This window comes from Hemicordylus capensis, chromosome 10 (genome assembly GCF_027244095.1).
Source record: "Hemicordylus capensis ecotype Gifberg chromosome 10, rHemCap1.1.pri, whole genome shotgun sequence".
Lineage (NCBI taxonomy): Eukaryota > Metazoa > Chordata > Lepidosauria > Squamata > Cordylidae > Hemicordylus > Hemicordylus capensis.
Window position 1 is genome coordinate 25,466,113 of NC_069666.1, and position 21,127 is coordinate 25,487,239.

General features: G+C 46.0%; 1 protein-coding gene across 21 annotated transcripts in view; it reads left to right on the forward strand.

Moving 5' to 3' along the window:
• Nucleotides 1-21,127, forward strand: part of TJP1 (tight junction protein 1) — a 344,987-nt gene that overhangs the window by 120,384 nt on the left and 203,476 nt on the right. The window contains exon 2 of one of the 21 annotated variants that reach the window (XM_053271920.1): nt 10,937-11,142. The exons of the other annotated variants lie outside the window; for them this stretch is intronic. Within the exon in view, the coding sequence (XP_053127895.1) occupies nt 11,083-11,142 (60 nt within the window). The 5' untranslated portion in view covers nt 10,937-11,082. The remainder of the gene's footprint in view (nt 1-10,936; nt 11,143-21,127) is intronic. 21 annotated transcript variants of the gene reach the window in all.

Below are 21,127 nucleotides of genomic sequence, written 5' to 3' on the forward strand. Positions count from 1 at the left end.
AGGAAGAGAAAGTGGATGGTTTCTGTTGTGCAACACAACCAACATTCATCAAAACCAGAAAGGAAGCATTTTGCTGGAGAAAATGTCATAGAATAGAAGACATCGGCTGTCGCATCAGCAAGTTTCTGCCCTCTTGTACTCGAATGACCCAGCTAAAAGGATGCCATGTTGCCAAGTTGTTGTGATCACTGAAGGGAAGATGCAGGGCCACAGCTGAAATCCTGCTGCCTTTCCTTTGTCCATGGATGAGGAATTGACATTAACAAGTATTCAGTAAATCAGTATACAAGCCATTACAAGTCCAAGGAAACTGACAGATTCTAAAGAACTGGAGCATATATCAAGACGGTCTCCTCCCATATGAACTTGCTCATCCACTTACCGCAGCTGGAGAGAGCCTATTGTGTGTCCCACCTCTGTCTGAGGTGTGGTTGTTAGTAAAGCATGAAATAGCCTTCTGTGCTCAGCCTGTGAAACTCCCTGCCCTGGGAAATCAATCTCTCCCTTCGTACAGGTCTTCTGATAGCCACTGAACACTTTCCCTGCTCCCCACCAGCAGGCCAGTGGCCTGTCCATCTTGAAGATGGTTATAATTTGCTCCTTCAGCGGACAAAGAGCATCTGATCTGAAAACTACTGAAACCATGGACCTCTCTAATGTACCATTTCCCCCTCAATATTTCTTGATGTGATACAGCTGTGTTTCTCTACAGCAGATGTTTCAGTTCATTGACATTTTCCAACTTCCTCCTAAAGCAAATGGGTCCCTTCTTGAGTAGAACTTTGTGAAAGCCCAGCACATGCAAATGCATCCACTGGATGAAATCCTGAGTGAGTAAAGCAAAATCATTGATTGGGTCACATGGTGTGTGTGTGTGTGTGTGTGTGTGTGTGTGTGTGTGTGAGAGAGAGAGAGAGAGAGAATTCATCATTCTTTAGCCTTATTCACATGTTATGTCCAACGCTCATACACTCTGTGTACAGTGTGCACAGGTACAGATCTGCAGACACATACAGTTATTCATATGTTATGTTGAATGCAGGTACAGCAGTACACCTCCTACCTGTATCCTGCATCTTAGGGAGCCTGACACACATTTATGTCTGTTCAAACATTTGAATGCAACATAATAAGGCTATTCCACCCAGGTACCACAGCCAGGCGTCAGAGGGATGCCAGAGTGTTGAGGGGTGTGAGGAGAAACATTAAAATGCTCACAGAGCAGAGTATGCGCTTGTGATGAAGAGGTTTAGCCCAAGAGATTATCTGAAGACAGTGGATTGGGTTAGAAAAAACACAAAGATTTATTAAGAAACTAAAGCATCACATATGGAGAGAGACATAGAACAAGATAACTAAACAGGCCTTCAGCAACATCGGAACAATTCTGAGTGACTCTTAACTGGCCAAGACAGACCTATTAAAGGACGTTCTCCTCCGCTCCCTGCCCTGCTGCTCTCTGTGACACAGCTTGTGTGCTGCACAAGCGGCAGAGCCTTCAAGCTAATTTTGATCATGTGTGGGGAGGCAGGAAGGAGCTTGCCTCCTCACCAGCCCTCCCCCCTGCCAGAGTTTTCGGTTGTGTGAACGACCTCAACATCTGAATAGGGCTTTTGTGTCCTTGTTTTCTGGGTTGAATGTAACTATGAAATGAAGTACCAGAACTATTATCCGATTGGCAGTATTTTTTCCTGCTTTCGTCACGTCTCTCAACTTGGTGTTTGTCCAAGAGCTAATTATTTAACTTATTTTGAAGAGTGCATTTATTACCAGTGGGCTTCTTGAACAAGTGTGATGACGGGCAGAGAGGCTGCTACTCAAAGAATAGTTTGGGGGGGGGGCATTCCACAAGGGGAAACACTACAGAAGTGTAATGAAGATCAGCTAGAACCATTCCATCCAAGAACTGGGGCGGGGGGGGGTACCATTGAGCACAGTCCAGCCAATGGAGTTTAACTCTCTCATTGATATTGGTTGGACTTATTTTAAAAGTGCATAACTTTGGCTGGATCATGCCCATTCTGGGACAGTGTTTTCTAACACCATCACTGTTTCTGCCTTGTCCAGGCATGTAATAATCGGCCACTAAATTGCTATGCACTGGATGGACCCTGTGCCTGCCTGTGGGATTACAGCTTTTCAACAGGATAGAAGCAGGATTTGGATCTTTGCAGGGTTGGCTCTCTTCCAGCAAGATGGCTGGGTCAAGACATGCATTTATTGGTTGCATATATCTTGGCTGACGTGCAAACTAAAAAAGTACTTGTGCAACAAAGTTGTGCGCCCACAAGAAAAATGCATAGCTAAGCAAAAGGAAGAGGTTTCCCAGCAGAAGGCACATAATAGGCTGTGCATCTTGTGCAAGCACAAAGATACTTGCACTAATTCAAGACCAGTCTGGAATGCCAGTTCCCAACATAGTGTAACTAGCTCGAGCAGCACCCTTGCACAGGTTTGCACCTGCGTTTCAGTCATCTGGATGCATCATCATGCCTTGCATCCCTGAAATTCAGTGATAAAACTCAAGTCAGCATACTTGTGGGTTCACAGATGGTTTCCACACTGGTGCTGACGAGACCCAGATCTGCTTAGCTTCAGCAAGGTGTCTGCATTGTGTGCCTTCAGACCAAACCATGGGATTAGCCACACAGTCAGATGGGATTAGCCACACAGTCAGAGCAGCGTCTGCATGCAGCACCATATGGGTGGCTTGTTGCATGAACAAAGCTGGCCAACAAGAAGGAGAAGCTCATACAGGACCAAGAAAGAGGAGGAACCAATCCCAGTGGGAAACAGTGGAACAAGACAAAGAGCAGCTCAAGCTATGTGACAACCAGGAGGCCTCTTTTTTCTCTATCTGGGCCACACCAAAGCTGTAGACAGCTGTACCTGGAAGGGATGTTGGGGCTAGGGACCCTGAGGTTGATTGCTGGAACTGGGACCTGAGATGGCAAAACCAGAGGCTAGAACAGGCAGAAGACCCTGCTCTGTTGGCCAGGCAAGGACAGGTGGCCTGACATTTAGTATTTATACCAGACCTGGCAGGTCCAGAGAGTTGATATTGCCTTCCAGTCCCAGGGAAGGGTTCTGCATATATCTTTTCCCTTCTGTGCCTGAAGAGGGCTCTCTGAGGCTTGGTTGTGTTAGATAGGAATTGTTGATCACTCAGTCATTACCTTCTGTGGTAAATTTAGCTTTTTCTGCTCATATGAAAAGATAAGAAGGGAGTTTCATTTTACTTCAGTTATCACCTCTCTCCCTATTGTAGTTTTTTGTTTTGTTTTTTTGCTTTAATTTATTTCTGTTTCAACAACAGGCTTGAGGATTTTGACCAGGACAATTGCAAGATAAATAGACCAAACTGAACTAAGGTACCAGAACTGTAATAAAAATCTCTTTTCATCCATGTTTTAGCTTCTTGTCCTGATGGATTAAATTAAAGGCCTATCTCAGCAACCAGCACAGCAATAAATTTTAAACTGTTCTTTGTGCTTGACCGCTTTTTTAGATGGCAAAAAGCCTATGTAAGTAGTTAAGCGTGTTTGATCAATAGGGGAATACGGCCATTTTGATCTCAGCAGATGACTTCATTGATTAACTCTGCTCAACATAAATACCCAAATCTTGGCTAGGACTTCCATAGCAGTAAGCAGGAAACCATGTGTCTCAAGACCAGGCCTGCAATACTTGTGATCTGCCAAGCCAAACACTAGACTGCCAGCCATGTATGGTGGCCCACCAGCAGTTCAATAATATCCTGTCTCATCCCATTGGCAAGAACTCAAAAGGCACAATAGGCAGCAAGCAAGGCAGTCAGGGTTGCAGGACCCCGGAGAGCTCCAAGTGAACAACTTACTCTATCGAGGGGCTATCAAGGGGCTGTCCTTCCACTTGGAGTCTGAAATGCCTCCTGGCTTAGAGTACCTTTCCCATGTGCTGCCTCCCTGCCTGGAATGTGGAATGATTTAAACGGGCTGTCCTTTGGCTTGGAGTCTAGCATTCCTCCTCTGCTTCATCACGGTCCTCCTAACCTGGTTATTGGCACTGCTGTGCCAGCCTGGGGTACACAAGATAGCTGATCTTCATTACACTTCTGTAGTGTTTCCCCTTGTGAGATGCCAAAAAATTGTTCTTCAAGTAGCAGCCTCTCTGCCCGTCATCATAGTTGTTCAAGATACCCATGGGGAATAGGCACCCAACCTTGGTATATGCAAGAAAAAGCCGGGGTGTGTGTGTTTAAATCTGTGTATCTGTGGGTCGGAGTGGCTGGAAATTACCTCGGAGGTCATTTCCGGCCACCATTTTTGTTTGGCAGAGATGAGGAGCACTTTTATGGCTATGTTTTTTTAAAAGACCCAAAGAAACCATGATTGTGGGGCATTGCTGGAACGTGGAGGACCTGCGGAGCACGTTAGGGCACTTGATTTGGCATTTTAAAATTGTTTTTAGCCCATTTTTAGCCCATTTTCCTGCCTTTTGGAACCTAACCCCTGGATTCCCATTGCCCCAATGTCTCAGTATTCACGGTTCTAGTATCTGTGGCACCAGCTGAAAATGGAACCCCCGTGAATATTGAGGTTTTCCTGTACATGGAAATAACTTCTCTGAAATCAAGAGGACACATCTACACCACTTGTGAGGTTCTAGCTCCTGACTTCAGTCCTGGCTTGTTTCTCAGTCTTGATTCCTGACTTGACTTCCCAGTTTTGACTTCTGACCCTAACCCTAACCCAGCCCTGACAAGCCTTCTGCAATGTATCAAATGCCTCAATGCTCTTGTGGTAGCAAGCATTACTTGTCCCCTTAGCTAAGCAGGGTCTACCCTGGTTGCATATGAATGGGAGATTTGATGTGTGAGCACTGTAAGATATTCCTCTTAGGGGATGGAGCTGCTCTGGCAAGAGCAGAAGGTTCCAAGTTCCCTCCCTGGCATCTCCAAGATAGGGCTGAAAGAAACTCCTGCCTGCAACCTTGGAGAAGCCACTGCCAGTCTGTGTAGATAATACTGAGCTGGATGGACCAATGGTCTGACTCAGTATATGGCAGCTTCCTATGTTCCTATGTTCCTTGTCTGAGCTGGTTTCAGACTGCCCCTGCTTTCATCTGTTACATATCTGGAGGTATCCGCATCAGCAGAAAGCTGAGTAAATCATGTCAGGGGAAAGTTTTGTTTATTTTTTGTTGTTTATTAAAACTTATATTAATATAAATAAATATATAATATTTATTAAAACTTTCTCTCTCCATATGGTGACCCAAAGCAGCTTACATTAAAGTGAAACAAAAGCAGAAATACAATAAAATACTAATTCGTTAATGCAGAAAAACAATTGCAAACAACAGTAAAAGCCTGACTCCCATTAACAGAAAAAGGCTCAACCGATTCTGAAACATGAGTCTTCAGCCCTACTCTCATTGCATAGCCTTATTTAAATATTTCCAAACTATACTGCAACTTTGTTCTGACTGGTTTTGGCCTGTTTTCTACACACACATACACACACACACACACATACACACACTTCTTCCTTTTGCCTTTGCAGCAAATGTAGGTCATGTTTATGTGCCTTATATGATTATGCCACCACAGTGGTGAGCAGAGCTTGGGGCTAGAGACCGAATGGGACCCTGCATATCTCCGATGCAAAGAGTCTGTCCAGGGATTCACAGGGCTCGGCAAGCAGATGGGATCAGTTTCTCAGACCAGCCACATTGCATCAGACTCTCCTGCCTCCGATTGTATTCTGGTTCTCTTTGCAAGTGGTTGGATTTGTGGAGATGCAAACTGATTTGGCATAAATTCCATTTCAAGTTGTTTGGGAGTAGTGGATTTTCTGAGTTATCTGGTGCTTAGAAAAGCCAGGGAGGGTCTTGGAAGAAAGAGGAATTATTTTAGCCTTATACATTTGGTTGTATGTTATTTATTAAAACCTATATCCTGCATTTGCTTTCCATATGGCAACATAAAGCAGCTTACATCACACACACACACACACACACACACACACACACACACACACACACAGACAGTGCAGAGCTCTCAGTAGGCTGGATTTTTCTAGCAGATTTGGAACACGGAGTTCCAAAACTCAGTTCTCCCTCAGTACACTTCCATGGGCAATGATTGCTATGTGGAAAGATGTAGTGAGGAATGACCAGCCTCCTTTGACAGACCTTCCTTAGGACGAAGCTAGACAAAATGGTGGGAATAGCTCACACTAATATTGGGCTTGCCAGAGGCTCTTACATATCCTCTGGTTTACGTCCAGCACATATTTTAGCTGATTTCAGCAGCTCCTCCCATTTCTTTACCTTCATTAATTGCTTGGAAAGGCAGAAACAACATAAATCCGCTCTCTGGCCCAGGGCCACGGTGGCTCTGCTTTCTCTAGGGTAGAATTCTCCCCATTTACTTTCCTGTAGACATGATCATGTATCGAATGTGCTGAAATGCTGCTCTGCGAAGAGCTTTGTGAGTGTTGATATTTGTATTTGAGAAGACGTTTCTAATTGGACAGCAGCACGGAGCAGGAGAGGTTGCCTTCTGTGGAGCCCCTGGCTTGGCTCAATTGCTTGAGCTTGTGAGAATGTTTCAACTGTTCCTTTAATTATTGTTTGTTTATTTATCATATTTCTATACCACCTGATATATGCATATCTAGGCGGTGGTGCCTAGATGGGGCAAAGGTACACATTAAATGAGGAAAAGAATATTCCCCCCAAACATGGTTGCCAGTTCACAGTAACCAGGGACATCATCTATCAGGTGGGGGACAATTAATTCTGCCAGAGCAGGGATGAGATGCCAAGTTGTGTGTGTGTGTGTGTGTGTGTGTATGTATGAGTGGGCCTACTCCTCCCTGCTGCTAAACCAGCCAGAGAGCTATGAGGGGTTCCTGAGGGGGATGCCATCCCCTTGCCTCTTGCCAGCTGTTCCTCCATTCACAGGTTCAGTTCAGCTTTATTTCGGTCTCTGAGCCATAATACAAAGTAGACAGAAAAAAAGCTTTAAGCATGAATAAGAATTCATCCTAAAGTGTAACAATTGGATTAAGTTTTGGAGTCTGTCTGGTTCTATTAGCCACCACACAAATTTGGCTACATTATATGTAACGTCAGAATCATGGTCAGCAAGAAGAAAGTAAACAAAAAAAACCTCATCTGAATGGCCTGGAAAATTTATTAGTAAGGGAGCTATAAGAGAAGTACAAGAATCTTGAAAAGAAAAGAAGAGTATAATAAAACTTCGAAAATAAAAGTACTATAAGTAGAGTATAATAAAACACACAACGCATAATCAACTTGTGGAATTCTCTGCCACAAGATGTGGTGACAGCCAACAACCTGGATGGCTTTAAGAAGGGTTTGGATAACTTCATGGAGGAGAGGTCTATCATCGGCTGAGGGCTATAGGCCACCTCCAGCCTCAAAGGTGGGATGCTTCTGAGTACCAGTTGCAGGGGAGTAACAGCAGGAGGGCAGGCATGCCCTCAACTCCTTCCTGTAGGCTTCCAGTGGCATCTGGAATGTTTTAATGTAAACCTCCCTGAGCCTTTTGGAAGGGTGGTATAAAAGTTTTAATAATAAATAAATAAATAAATAATCTGTTTGACCACTGTGTGAAACAGGATGCTGGACTAAATGGGCCTTGGACTTGATCCAGCAGGGCTGTTCTTATGTTAAAACATGAGCTATTGACTCAACTGATCCATCGTGGAACAGGCATGACCTTTCCTCATAAGGAAGGTAAAACTTATTTGTAACATAACTTCGATCGTTTTGGCATGTGATGTCTAGGATCCTTTGTTTGAGGGCTAACTTGGCTTGTTCATGGCCCCACGCTATCAATAGCTCAGGATAGAATCCAGGCGAATAGAATTTCTTCACTATTAGTAATTTCCATCATGACTGAAAGCCATCTTTCAGTATCAAAGATGCCAAACCCTAATGGAGAAAAATAAGCTCATTAGCCAGACTGTGGTTTTCACACTTGGTACACCTGCCTCTAAATGTAAAGTCACATTAGGCACACAGCAAGGCACTTGAAATAAGCTTCTCAAAAACTTGGTTTGGGATGTTTTTAAGGCTGCGAAATTGGAGTTTAAGGTGATTTGGGCACTGTAAAGGAGATGGGCTAACACTTTAGCTTTGTATAGTTTGATAGCAGCCGGGATAAACTGTCCACCTCTAGTTCAGGGAAAAGCCAAGACTGCTGAAAGACTTTGGGTATTTGGCATTACAAACTCATTATAAACATTTAAAGTACCTTTTACTTGGTAAACTACCCCTAAATATTTAAAATGGTCAACTTGCTCGATTTTTAATCAGTTAATACTCCAATTCAACTTCTTAGGGGACTTTGCAAATATTGTGCTATTATTAATTGACCTGCAAGGAATCTTCCCTGCAGTAGCATGCAAGAGCCTACAATGCTGTTCTTAACTCAACGGGGGACAGGGATAAAATCACAGCATCATTCACATAAAGGAGCACAGATATGTGCTTAGATGCTAATTTTGGAGGGTGGTGATCTAAATTACTTAGGCTCTTCACCAAAGAATTTAAACAAAAGTGGGGCTCAAATGCAACCCTGCCTTACACATTTCTGGGTAAGAATCTCTTCTGAAAGTTGTTCACGTGCACTGCATCTAACTTGCAAAAGGGTGTTCTCATACAATTTGTAAATAAGAAGGTGACATTTCTAATCAATCGAGGAGGCTTTATGTTTTCTCCATAGTTTATCCCGTGAAATTAGATCAAAGGGAAACTTAAAATCCTCAAAAGCAGCATATAAGTCCAAATGAGAATTTTACTATCTTTTTTCTACCAAAGGATGCACCAAGCCTTGCTCTAAAGGCCAGACCTAAACCCGGCTTGCTCCTCTGCTAGAATCTCTTCAGTCTCAAACCAGTCAAGCAGTTTCTCATATAAATGGTGGGCATAAATGATGTTTAATAAGCTTATAGGGTGATGATTGACTGGAGAATCTCTCCTGCCCTTTTTAAATATGGGGATGATTATGGCCAATCCCCATTCTGCAGGCCAGCTAATCAATAAAGGTAAAAGGAGAAGCTTAAATAGAGGACCATAACTTTAAATTATTTTTAATTAGCTCAGGTGGGATGAGGCCACTCCCATGCACTTTGCCTGGTTTTATCCAAGTTATCAAATTGGCTACCTCTGCAGCTGTAACTGGAGGCCACTCAGGGCGAAAAGCAGACCCAGACTCCACCAAAGGAGGAGCGTCCTACTTCCTTGGTGTATAAATCATGAAAATGGCCTTCCCAGACTGCAGCTGAACTATGGCAGTCCAAGCAGAATGGGTTGCCTGCAGGTCTCACCGCAACAAGGTGCCAAAACCTAGCTGAATCTTTTGCCTTAGCTGCAATTGCTGCCAGTCCCCTTTTGCTGTGCTATTATTATTATTATTATTTTATTTTATTTTATTTTGTTATTTAGCAAAACTTCATACTGTTTTTTCTGCACTAATCAGCTTGGGGGAGGCATTAAAGCTGGATTCCCCCTACATTCCTCGAAAGCTGTAATGAAGGTTCCCTTAACATTATAACAATCTGAGTCGAACCAACATTTAGAGCAATAGGGGTTAAACTGTGGTTTCTTTACAGGTGTGCTGCACAATAGATATTGAAATGCTTGTGTCAGCTTGCCATACTGTAACAAAATATCCACCTCTGACTCAGATGTCATTTGCAGGAATCAGTCCTTTCCTGCCCTCCCTTTCTGGGAGGACACCTGTTCATCATAGGCACAGGCAGTGCCCCCGGCACGATAGCAAGCACCATAGGTGGTGCTGTCCAGGATGCCCCAGGGTCTTTGGATTTGCCTAATCCAACCCCAGGGTTTGAGACGGGCTGCCTGATTGCATAGTCCACCTGTCCGCCCAGTCCCTGGCAGTTCCTTTCAGTGTGTTTGGCTCCTCCCCCTTCCCCTGCCAGGGTGATCCAGAGGCCAGCTAGGTTGCAACTGGAGTGATCACCCTGTGGCAGGAAAGGGGCTGCTGCCGTTGCTGCCGCTTGCTTTGATGGTTCCTCTGCCTCCCTGGGTGGCCCAGGTACTTGCAGCTTCTTCAGCTGCTCATGCTGGCATCGGGACCAATGGGAGTATGGCGGATGGAAGGCTTTCTAGCATGAGGGCAGGTCATGAGGGCTGCCAGGATGCGATCTGGGTCCCTGGAGGATGAAGTTTCCTGCAATCAGCTCCCCTGGAGCCGCTAACTGGGATCATGCGGGCGAAACAGCACAGCATCCCAGCAGCAATAGCGATCATGTGCCGGGGGTCATCTGCCGATCCTGGCTAACTTCTGGAGGCATGAAAGCAATTGTAAGAACACAGCCAGAGTGTCCCTCCCTGTGTTTGTTGCTGATGTCGTGTGTGTGTGTGTGTGTGTGTGTGTGTGTGTGTGTGTGTGTCGATTGTGAGGTTTTTGGGGACAAGGAACGGTTTCCTTGTATTCTCATACCTTTCCCTATATAAACTGCTTTGTTTGTTTGTTTGTTTGATTTTTTAAAGGATGTTTTTGCTAAAAAGGGATGTATAAATATTTTTAATAATAATAATGATAATGATGATGATGATGATGATGATTGATGATACAACACAAAGGCTGTGGCAGAAAAAGACCAAAATAATCCCGGTGGTCATTGGCGCCCTGGGTGCAGTTCCAAAAGACCTTGAAGAGCACCTCAACACCATCAGGGCCACAGAAATAACCATCAGCCAATTACAAAAAGTAGCTTTACTGGGAACAGCCTATATTCTGCGACGATATCTATAACAACAGCAATAACATTGACAATAAAATTCAGCCATCCTAGGTCCTTGGGAAGGACTCGATGTCTGTATAAAACAAACCAGTCAATAACACCTGTCTGACTATGTAAACAAATAATAATACACAACATTCTTCCTTTCTAAGGAGCCAAAGGAGGTGATGGGGTCAGAGCTTAGTGGCGGAGCACATGACCTGCTTGCAGAAGGTCCCAACTTCCAGAAGGTGTTGCCTGAAACCTAGGGATCTGCTGCTGGTCAGTGTAAACAGTCCTGAGCTACACTGTACAGTCCATGGTCTGTCTCCATGCAAAGCAACTTCCGGTGACATCCCAAAATTCAGCCCATCCCCATGTGAGTTATACCCTCTCCCATCTTCTCATTCTCTCCTCCAGCCGCAGTTCTTTAATCTGTGAGTTTCTTCCAGACACCTTTGTACAGATGTTCTTGCTTATGCAAAAACACTGCTATTTTTGTACTAATTGAGTTGATGAATATGTGCAGTATAAATAACAGTAGATAGAAATTGCATTAATAGTAAGAGTAACTTCAGCCTTGGTTGTTTTTTTAAAAAATAATTTGGCGTAAAAAACTTGGGAGTAGGAATTCCTTGATTCCCAAAATGACAATCCATTCTTAATTACCTTGCCAATTTTGCTGTAACAAGACATTTTTTTACATAGGAAGCCGCCATATAAGAGTCAGACCATTGGTCCATCTGCTCTGTATTATCTACACAGATTGGCAGTGACTTCTCCAAGGTAGCAGGCAGGAAACTCTCTCAGCCCTATCTTGGAGATGCTGCCAGGGAGGGAACTAGGAACCTTCTGCTCTTCCCAGAGCGGCTCCATCCCCTGAGGGGAATATCTTCCAGTGCTCACACTTCTAGTCTCCCATTCATATGCAACCAGGGCAGACCCTGCTTAGCTAAGGGGACAAGTCACGCTTGCTACCACAAGACCAGCTGTTTTGATACGTTAGTAATGTGCTGTGTATCCTGACTCCTCATCCACTTAGGCCAGAGACAGATGTACAGAAATGTACAGACAGATGTACAGTAAGTCTACTGTGGAAGTTCATTCATTACTACTGCAACACATAGCCAACAAAAAATTCCGTTGCACATCAGTTCCTACTTCTATGTCTGTCTCCAGCCTTCAAGACAGGGGTGCCAACCAGAGACTCTCCAGCTGCTGTTGGACTACAACCCCCATCATTCCCAGCTGCAATACATTTTAGCTGGGGTGACAGGAGTTATAGTCTGACAATAGCTAGAAAGCCTCAGATTGGCCACCCATGCTGCAGAAGTCATCTTGATTCTCTTCTGGGTGAAGAAGCAGCTCAGCTTTGAGTCGACAACCTTCCAGTTCCTGAAGATTCTTCACAAGATGACATATCCGATTTTGTTTACAAGGAAGTTATGGAGCTTCTAAAATCATCCTGGAGCATTTATCTGCTCTCCTCTCCCTCTTCCAACAGATTTGTTTCTTAGAAGAAACAAGCCGTAATTGTCTTTGGCATTCCAAGTTTGTTTCTGTGATGTGTGGGAAGGCATTAGCAGAGGTTTTAATAAAGGTTGTATACATGTATCCGTCAGATGAGAATCCTCCATTTAGAGAAGGAAAGAATTTTCTGGGAACTGGAATTAATTCTTACCATTAGCTGATCTCAGCAGCCTCTGATGACTCACTTCAGGGATGTCTTCGCTTACACACTTGACTCGTCATCTTCCATTGTTAGGATAACCATCATCTTACTATTTTCAATAGAGGGAGAGGGTACTTTCTCATGAGACTGACAATTTGCTGCAGTACATGAATGGTTATTTCTACTCCCACAGCTTAAGTACAATTCAGTGGTCTGGTTCTCATGACTGGCAGCTGGAGGAGCATCCAGACAGGTTTCAAGCCCTGTGTGCACTCTTGAGAAATGGCTGTGTGTTGGCCCTGAAGGATTGTGGGCTTGAAGGATTGCCTGTGCCTGGGTCCAGCAAGGCAGCAGGTCAGTTGAGGAATTGTTGACCCAGCAAGAACAAACTCCAAATGGAGCAGTTATATAGTAGCCAGGAGCCCCACCTCTTCCTGGAGCTTAGGACAGCTCCCATTCAGGCAGCACCTGAGATGGCCTCCTCTGTCTCCCAAGTAGACCCACTGAAAGGGTGGGCCCAAGCAGCCAAGTGAACATACTTCATTTCTGGAGTTTGGCACTGGCACAGTGTCACCTTTGCTCCAGGGGTCTCAAGGAGGATGGAGAGGGTTCTAGGGGTCGGAAAGGAGCGCCACTGGAGCATCGGGTCCCCAGGACTCCTCCGAGAATGGGCTGAAGGAGAGGCCACATGCTCTGACTGACTGTTGGATCTAGAGGGCTTTCATCAGGGCCAGGGCTCTTGGTCAGGCTTTGTTCCTCCTCCTCCTCGGTTTCCTCAGGATCAGAGTCTTGGTGGATCCTGACAGGCATCTTGTTGGGTCTTTCTTCTGATCTTGAAGGGCTCTTCTTATGTTCACTGGGCCTGTGTGAATATTGTTCCAGAGCATGGTCTAAGGGCACACAATGTGGTCACTTTGCTGAAGCTTAGGAGGTCTTGGTGTGGCCAGTGCCTGGATGGGAGACTCATGTGTGCCACCTTTGGGGATGGGGCTGTAGCTCAGTGGTAGAGTATCTGCTTCACATGCAGCAAGTCCCGGGTTCAATCTTTGGCCTCTCCCGGGAGGGCTAGGAAAGTATCCTGCCTGAAACCTTGGAGAAGTCCCCACCAGTCAGTGTAGACCTTCCTGAGCTAGGTGATCCAAAGGTCTGACTTGGTAAAGGGAAGCTTCCCATGCTCCTTGGGTGTTCTGCACACCACCACTACCACCCCTAGGGCTACTGCCGAGTGGGAGTTGGCTCCAGATCCAGATAGGTTTGTGCACCACCTCAACCAAATGTGGACCTCTTTAAAAGAGGGTTTTAAAAGGTCTGAGGAGATGGTGCATTCAAATAATTGCAGAAACAGAAAGGCAGAGGAGACTAGGATTACACAGGAGGTTGAAGGCTCTCCACATCCCTTCCTGGAGACAATCCCAGGAAAATCTCGGAACAGGCCCACTTTGACTTTGAAGACACAGTGAGGCGATTCTCACGATCGCCAAAAAGCGGGCTAAGAGAGCCTTAGCAGGCGAGTCCGGTTGCTCTCAAGCGGGTAACCCGCTTATGGAGCCCTCCCCTAAGCCCAGGTTAGCGGAGTGAGCACTCCACTAACCTGGGCTCTACGATTGTGTGTTGCCGCAGCAACACACAAGTAGGCCCCCGCCGGTAGGCTAAAAGCAGCCTCCTGGGCTCAGGGGTCTCTCCGGCATGCCCCATGCACTCGCGTCGGGCATCCTGGAATTTCCAGGGGCCGCGCGGTCCCCGATCCCCGCAGGCCCGGCCGGTTCCATGACGGAGCTGGCAGTCATGTGGGCAGCCAATCCAGCCGCCCAAGGCTGCAGCCTGCTCGTGTCACTCCCCGCTAACCCTCTTGAGGCGGGTCTCACTGATTGTGCGACTCGCCTCAGAATGTCAAGTCACAGTGGGCCTATTCCCAAAATAAGCTAAGTCACAGACCCTCATGCCTGTGGCCCAAGAAGTGTAAAGCTCTCTTTGACAGTCTGTAGCCTCCAGCTTCCTGAAAGAGAACTAATTGCTCACCAGGAGTTTTACAGATGAAATGTGAAAATGTCAGGGACAGGGGACAATTCAAGCTCTCTTATTTAAATAAGCAGCAAGAAACAGAACTGTGGGAAGACAGGAAATTGTACCTCCTAATGCTACTTTGTCCTAATCACCCGTATAAAGTTCATTGTATCAAAGGCAACACTGGGTTGAAGCACTGGATATGATTCCTGCAAAAGCGGATAAATCCCTAAATGCTGTCCTCCCAGCTCATTGAACCCAGGAGAGTTTACACCACCCGAGAGACTTACAGCTTTTATATTATATTGCCATTTGCAAAGGCTGATAAATGGGGATTTGCTACATGCAAGAGATCCTCACACTCTTTACAAATGTGACATGAGGGATATATGCAGGGGAGAATCCTGTCAAAAGAAATTATCTGGTGTCTGGCCCGGAAACTTCAGAGTGGCCTTCACTTTTTAAATAAACACTGGAGCAGACAGGCGCGACACATCTGAATAAGGTTTCTGGAAAGGACATTTTTAAAAAATTCCTCCAGATGGCAGAATTACTGCTTAAATGTACCAAACATGGTGGAGATGCAGAGCCCGTTTCTATATTCCCAGGCGGAGGATTATTGTTGCTTTGAAGTATTTCTTTTCGAACCCACTGTTGACATAGAGACTCCGGGGAAGAGTTTTAACATGGTTAATGCCTATAATATTCAGGGATCATGAAGAGATCTCAGCTAAATCCCATCACTTGGCATTTTTCCCCTCCTGTAACTATAATTCAGAGCCCTACAAAGTAGTAATAGAGAAGGAACAGACATATACTGCAGGTCACAAACCAACATTTTGCAACCATGGAGGCCGGATTGTGTGTAATGTTGCCGTGAGTACAACAAATCCCACCAATGACACACATTTTGCAAATGGAATTTCATTATTCGGTCTGATAAATCGACGTGTACATTGTCCTAGAGGAGAATTTTAGAACTGGAGATAGATTATTTCACTTTTTCTTTATTGTATTATAGATGGCACCAGTAGTGTGCACGATGCGTTGCAAAGTATTAAAGGACAGATCCCTGCCCCAGGGAGATATTAATAAAAAAAATTCCACACAGGAGAGACAAGAGAGGGAGGCAGAGTAAACAGGGAAAGACTGTGCATATCAGTTATGCTCGTTTAGGCTTCATTATGGGTATGAGGACTGGAGCAGAGGTTCCCAACCTCAGATGTTGTTGGACTACAGCTCCCATCATCCTGAGCCACAAAGGATTTTGGTCATTGTGGTGGGGGGTGCAGGGAGTGATAGTCTAACAACAGGGCTGTTCTCATGATGACTACTAGGGCAGGAGAAGCCTCCAGCCCTAGTTCAGGAGCCATGAGCACTTCTGACTGGCCATCGTGAAAATGCTACCATCAAGGTCGGAGGAGGAGGTAATGCTTCTTTGAGAACTGGGTACAGAAGCAGGCAGCAGTGTACCTAGCTCCCAGAAGCATATCCAGAACGTGTACCCAGCTCCGGGGAGAGGGTGGAGGGAAAGCATCCCCTGCCCCTCCTGCCTCTGCACTCGGCTCACAGGTAATTGTTCCCTGCTCCTCTCCATTGGTTGTAGAATTTGCATGGTGGCCAATCGGGAGCACTTATGGCTCCCAAACTAGTGATCATGGCAAGAACAGCCCTACATCTGGGGACCCCAAGTTGGAAGGACGAGATGTCCAAAACTCTGTGAGGAAAGTGGGTTCTGAGGTGGGACTGACAGCAAGTGAAGTGGCATCCGAATGCATCCTGGGAGGCAGTGGACTTGAACTGTGGAGGAATTCTGGAGTTAAGAGCATCGGATCTCAGGGCCACTGGTGTTGCTTGCTGGCCACAGCTCTGCAAGCCCTAGTGGGTCCCAGGCTCCCGAATAGTTTGCCAACTCTGACTGAAGCGATTCCTGGATCCTGGAGGGTTCCCCACCCCATAATATTTTTCACAATATCAAGCCAGTAAAATCTTAAGGATTCTTTTGATAGTCCCCTGGAGACGAATGCCGATTCCTGGAGACTCCAGTCCTGGAGGATTCGCAACCCTGTTTTTGGACTAGTCAGGTCCATTGTACAATCAGTTCCCCCCTCTCACCACCACAGCAGCCCTATATCATTTGTGGGTATAAATGTATTCAGAATACTTATATCTGGACTTTTAAATAACTGCTAGCACCTCTTCAGGTGTGTCTCTGGTACTAATTATGGATAGGGCAGAAAGCAGAAGTGAGGACAAAGGTGGTAGTGATTATATGAAGCATACTGGTGATTAATTTGGGGGGGTTCCTCCTCTTCCTGACTGCCTTTGTGGAACTGACCACAGCTTCTCGTGACCCTTGGTTAGCTGCTTAGGCCAGAAAGGTCCAGACCTGTGAAAATCTGGGACAACTCTTCCCTCTCCAAGCAGCCCCAGAACTGCAGGTGGGCACAGGCCTCATCCAGTGCGTGACACTATTCTGTGGCCATCGCCTTTACTTCTGCCAAATATTATGTGGAGGGGCCACAGATAACAGTTTGCCACGAAGGCTTCCACTCCCATAAGAATCCTAACATATTTTTCAACGAAACTCCCCTGCCCCCAGGTTGTTCCTGGGAGATGAGTGATTTGCAAGAGCTCCGTTTCTTCCCCAATAAAAAATGACCGGGGGTTGGGGGGGCATCCATCTCTTCCAAATGCACCGTTTGCTCCGAGAACCGTCATGGCACACAGCGAGGGGGCCCAGCGAAGCCATCTGAGCTGCTGGCAGACAAGCACTGCAGAGAGCAGGGACAGCTGGGCAATGCTGCCTCAGCACCCCAGAGGCTGGCGTGGAGAGTGCTGACTCGGCACTGTGACTGCCCCTCCCAGGTGATGGCTGCATCGGCGGTGACATGACAAATCAGGTGAACAGCGAGCTGGGAAGCCATGCATGCAAACCAGGCAGAGAGGCAGCAGTGACCCTTCTGCAGCATGCTTCCTGCTGTCCTTCCCACGTCCCTTTCCCTCGACTTCCATTCACTGGGCAAAGGCAAGAACAGGCTGGCTGTCCTCTCCAGGGCTTCACTCTGGCTGCTTCCAGCTGTGCCTGCACATGCCCACAGTCTACAAGAGGCTCCAAGCAAACACATGCCTCCCCAAATCCCTCCATAGACACCCCACTGTCCACCAGCAGTCAGGCCAGAGAAGAGGGAATGACTGTTGTCACCATCGGCTGAAGGAAGGAAGGGCTCCTACTTTATGCCCTCTTTGTGGGCTCCCCAGAGGTGTCTGGTTGACCCCCGTGGTAGCAAGATGCTGGAGTAGATGAGCTTGAACTACTAGGACTCTTATGTTCCTCACCTGTCAGCAGGGCAATGGTGTCCTTCACTTAGAGTGGTGTCCTGGTAGCTTCTGACTATCCCCCTTGCAGGCCCAAACTGCAGCAATCAGAGGTGCTGAGGCTGCACTCACCCAGGCCTCAGATGTGGTGGAGCCATCTGCACGTCCCCCTTCACCTCAGGCTGCAACACAGCTATAGCCACGTTCGCCAAACTAGTCCCAATGGGGCTCAATCAGAAATGCTCCGATTAATAAGACATCCTCAGATTGCTGCCTAAGCTCTCTGAAGATGAATAAGTCCGTTTGTGCTCCAAGACTCCTTTTGCTGTAGGGTTTCCCCCTCTTTCCTCCTCGTTCCTTTTTGCTGATCCAAGGAGAATCTCCCTCCTCTTCACCTATATTAATTGTTTGGGAAGGCAGAGACGACATGAGCTGCCATCTGGCTGGGAGCCACCATTCATCAGTCTCCATAATCAGACCACCCGAATGGGAGGCTTCCTCACTACAGAGAGAGCCTCTGAACACCTGAGCAGCTTCAGTCTCTCTGTCCATCTGATTGGGATTTGCTCTGAGTTCTGTGACTGTGAAAATTAAAAACTGTGATGGATGCCTACGACAATTTAAAATGGCAAAAATGGGGAGGGGGCACGGTGGCAGGCGCGTCCCTCACATTCTGCTGCTCTACCCCTGAACAGTCCCGTACCATTTCTCCTTGGTCAGAATCCGTCCTGTGGAGTGTGGAGTTAAGCCGAAGGGATTCTCTGCCAAGGGCTTACATGCCGGAACAGTCAAAGTGCTCCTTGAAACCGTCTTCTTGAATTCATCCATCTTTTTGAATTGTACACTACAGGGTTTCTGAAGAATGACATCAAAGCATGGATTAAAATGACAAACTCTCCTCTGAGGAAAAACATGAGGTTCCCCCTCCTGTGCTGCCCCCAAACAGTCATTTGGAAGGAAAGAAGTGGAGACGACATAGGTTTAGGGCATGCCCATGGTGTTTCAGCATTTTCAGCTGAACTGCAGTCGAGGGCGGACAGCAGAATCCTGCGCCAGGATGTGGCAGGCTGGCTGCTATCCTGGCTGAGAATAACATTACAAAATGGGCACGATTGTACTGACTTCCTTAGTAGCAGCCTCAGTTGATTTCGGACATGTGTTCCAACTGCCCCATTGTAGCTTGGTCCTGGTAGATCTTTGTCCCTCTCCTGACCTGTAAAAGGCAATGCCTCTGTGCCTTCTTCCAATTATTATTCTTAGCTGTTGAGTTGTCATCCTTCCCAGCTGAGCTCTTCCCCAGGTCTCAGGAAGTGAGATCTCAGAGTGGAGCAATGGAGTGGAGCAGTGAGATCTCAGAGTGGCGCACTTGTGTGCAAATCCATGGGCATGGAAATGCCATGCAGTGCCCAGTTGCCATTTACTGGCTGGCAGCTACTGAGGTCTGTTTTGAACGGTTGGGAGCATCGTGTGGGGTGATGATGTTTTTCTAGGCTATCTTTAACCAAGGGCCACCCTGGCTTTATATGATGGAAACTTTCTGAATTTCTAGCTGAGTGCTAGAATGTTCAGCAGCTGGTGCAGGAAGCGTCCTGGAGGAAAGCAAGTCAGCCCTTATGAACTCTGGACGCCACTGCACTCAGTGCAAGAAGCCAACTGTCCTGCCTACACTGGTCCCATTCAGATCAATACCAGTGCAGAGAGGTGGATTCAGTTGCTGGGAAGTAACAAAGGGAGAGGGCTGCCAGCCCACGTGTTCTTTGTGTGGGATTTGTGCATATCCTCACCAGAGGCAAGTTTTTCCAACTCAGGAGCAAGCTCTGAGGCTTGAGCATAGATAGGAAAGGATCCAGTTTGTTTGTTTGTCTTTCTTTCTTTCTTTCTTTCTTTCTTTCTTTCTTTCTTTCTTTCTTTCTTTCTTTCTTTCTTTCTTTCTGCTTAGAGGGGAGTTTTTCTGTGGGAAAACAGTAGGAGGAAGGGTTAACCCCTACCTTCCTGCACTGCAGTCTTATTCCAGCTGCTTTGGGGTTAAACAGTGGCGTAACTAGGGAAAACGGTGCCCAGGGCAAGCACTGAAATTGCGCCCCCCCCACACACACACCCCCGCCACCCCCCCAACATACATCTGACTGACACACATGTTTCAGAAAACTTTTATTTTGAAAATTTAAAAAATTACAAAAATTACCAACATGTGGTCAAGCTCCTATCTACCACTTCAGATTTATTTTTTAAAACTATCCAAATTGTGGGGCTATCATTAATTTGTTTGGATAGCTCAGGTTAAAATGCTGGAAAACGACAAATTTCAGTATGCTGTGGCTCATGAAATCCCCAAATATTATGCAGAGTTGTACTTGGAAAAACTAAAAGAAGTGCCTGTCTAATTCTCTGCTATGCATTGTAGCATCACGATTACATAAGTTTTAAAAATAAATGGAGAATTTGACTTTTCCCAGATACTCTGAAAATAATTAAATGCTATGCAGAGTAAACTGTGTCACTGGAATATATTCTAGTATTTCAGAAAGACAGTAAAAATGAGAGAAAGAGCAAGAAACTCCCAGTGGGCCTTAATACTTTCACATTGATTCAAAGACAAACTGACCATTAATAGCCATATTATTAAGACATCACATTTAACTCACTTATCACAAGAAGCGAAGTAAGAGCAAATGGATACAATCTTAGCTCATAAACTTCAGCTCAGTATTCACAAGCCCTTATTCTCTGTACATAGTGCCAATCTGAATATGTGTACAGTGACATATTATATTAATTTTTTAAAAAAATTACCTGTAGCCCCTTCGGGGGACATCTTAAAGGCTGTGGGGGGTCTGCAAAGTTTCCCCCTCCTCCCACTGGCCTCTAGGGCCTCACAGGCACCATTTGAGCATGTGCAGTGGTCATTTTTTTTTTAATGGCCGCTGAAAACAAAATGGCCACTGTGCATGCTCAAATGGCCTCTGTGAGGCATGGCATGCCCTAGGGCCTCACAGAGGCCATTTGAGCATGCCCAGTGGCCATTTTGTTTTTGGTGGCCATTTTTAAAATTATTTAATTTTAAGAAATTGCGCCCCCCCTTCAAGTGGCGCCCAGGGCACGTGCCCCCCCTGCCCCCCTATAGATATGCCCCTGGGGTTAAAAGGGGAGAGAAGCCTTAAAGATGTGTTTTCTAACCTCACATCTAGTTGGGTCTTCAGGGAGGTCTAGATCCGCTCCCTCTCGCCAATGACTTCAGCAGCTGAGAATGAAACCTGCTGTTCTCTGCAGAGCCCCACCTCATGTCCCGATTCTTGATTGTGCTAAGAGCAGGAATTGTCAGATTATTTGTGGGAGTTTTGTATTTCATGCCATTTTTTATAAACCCTCA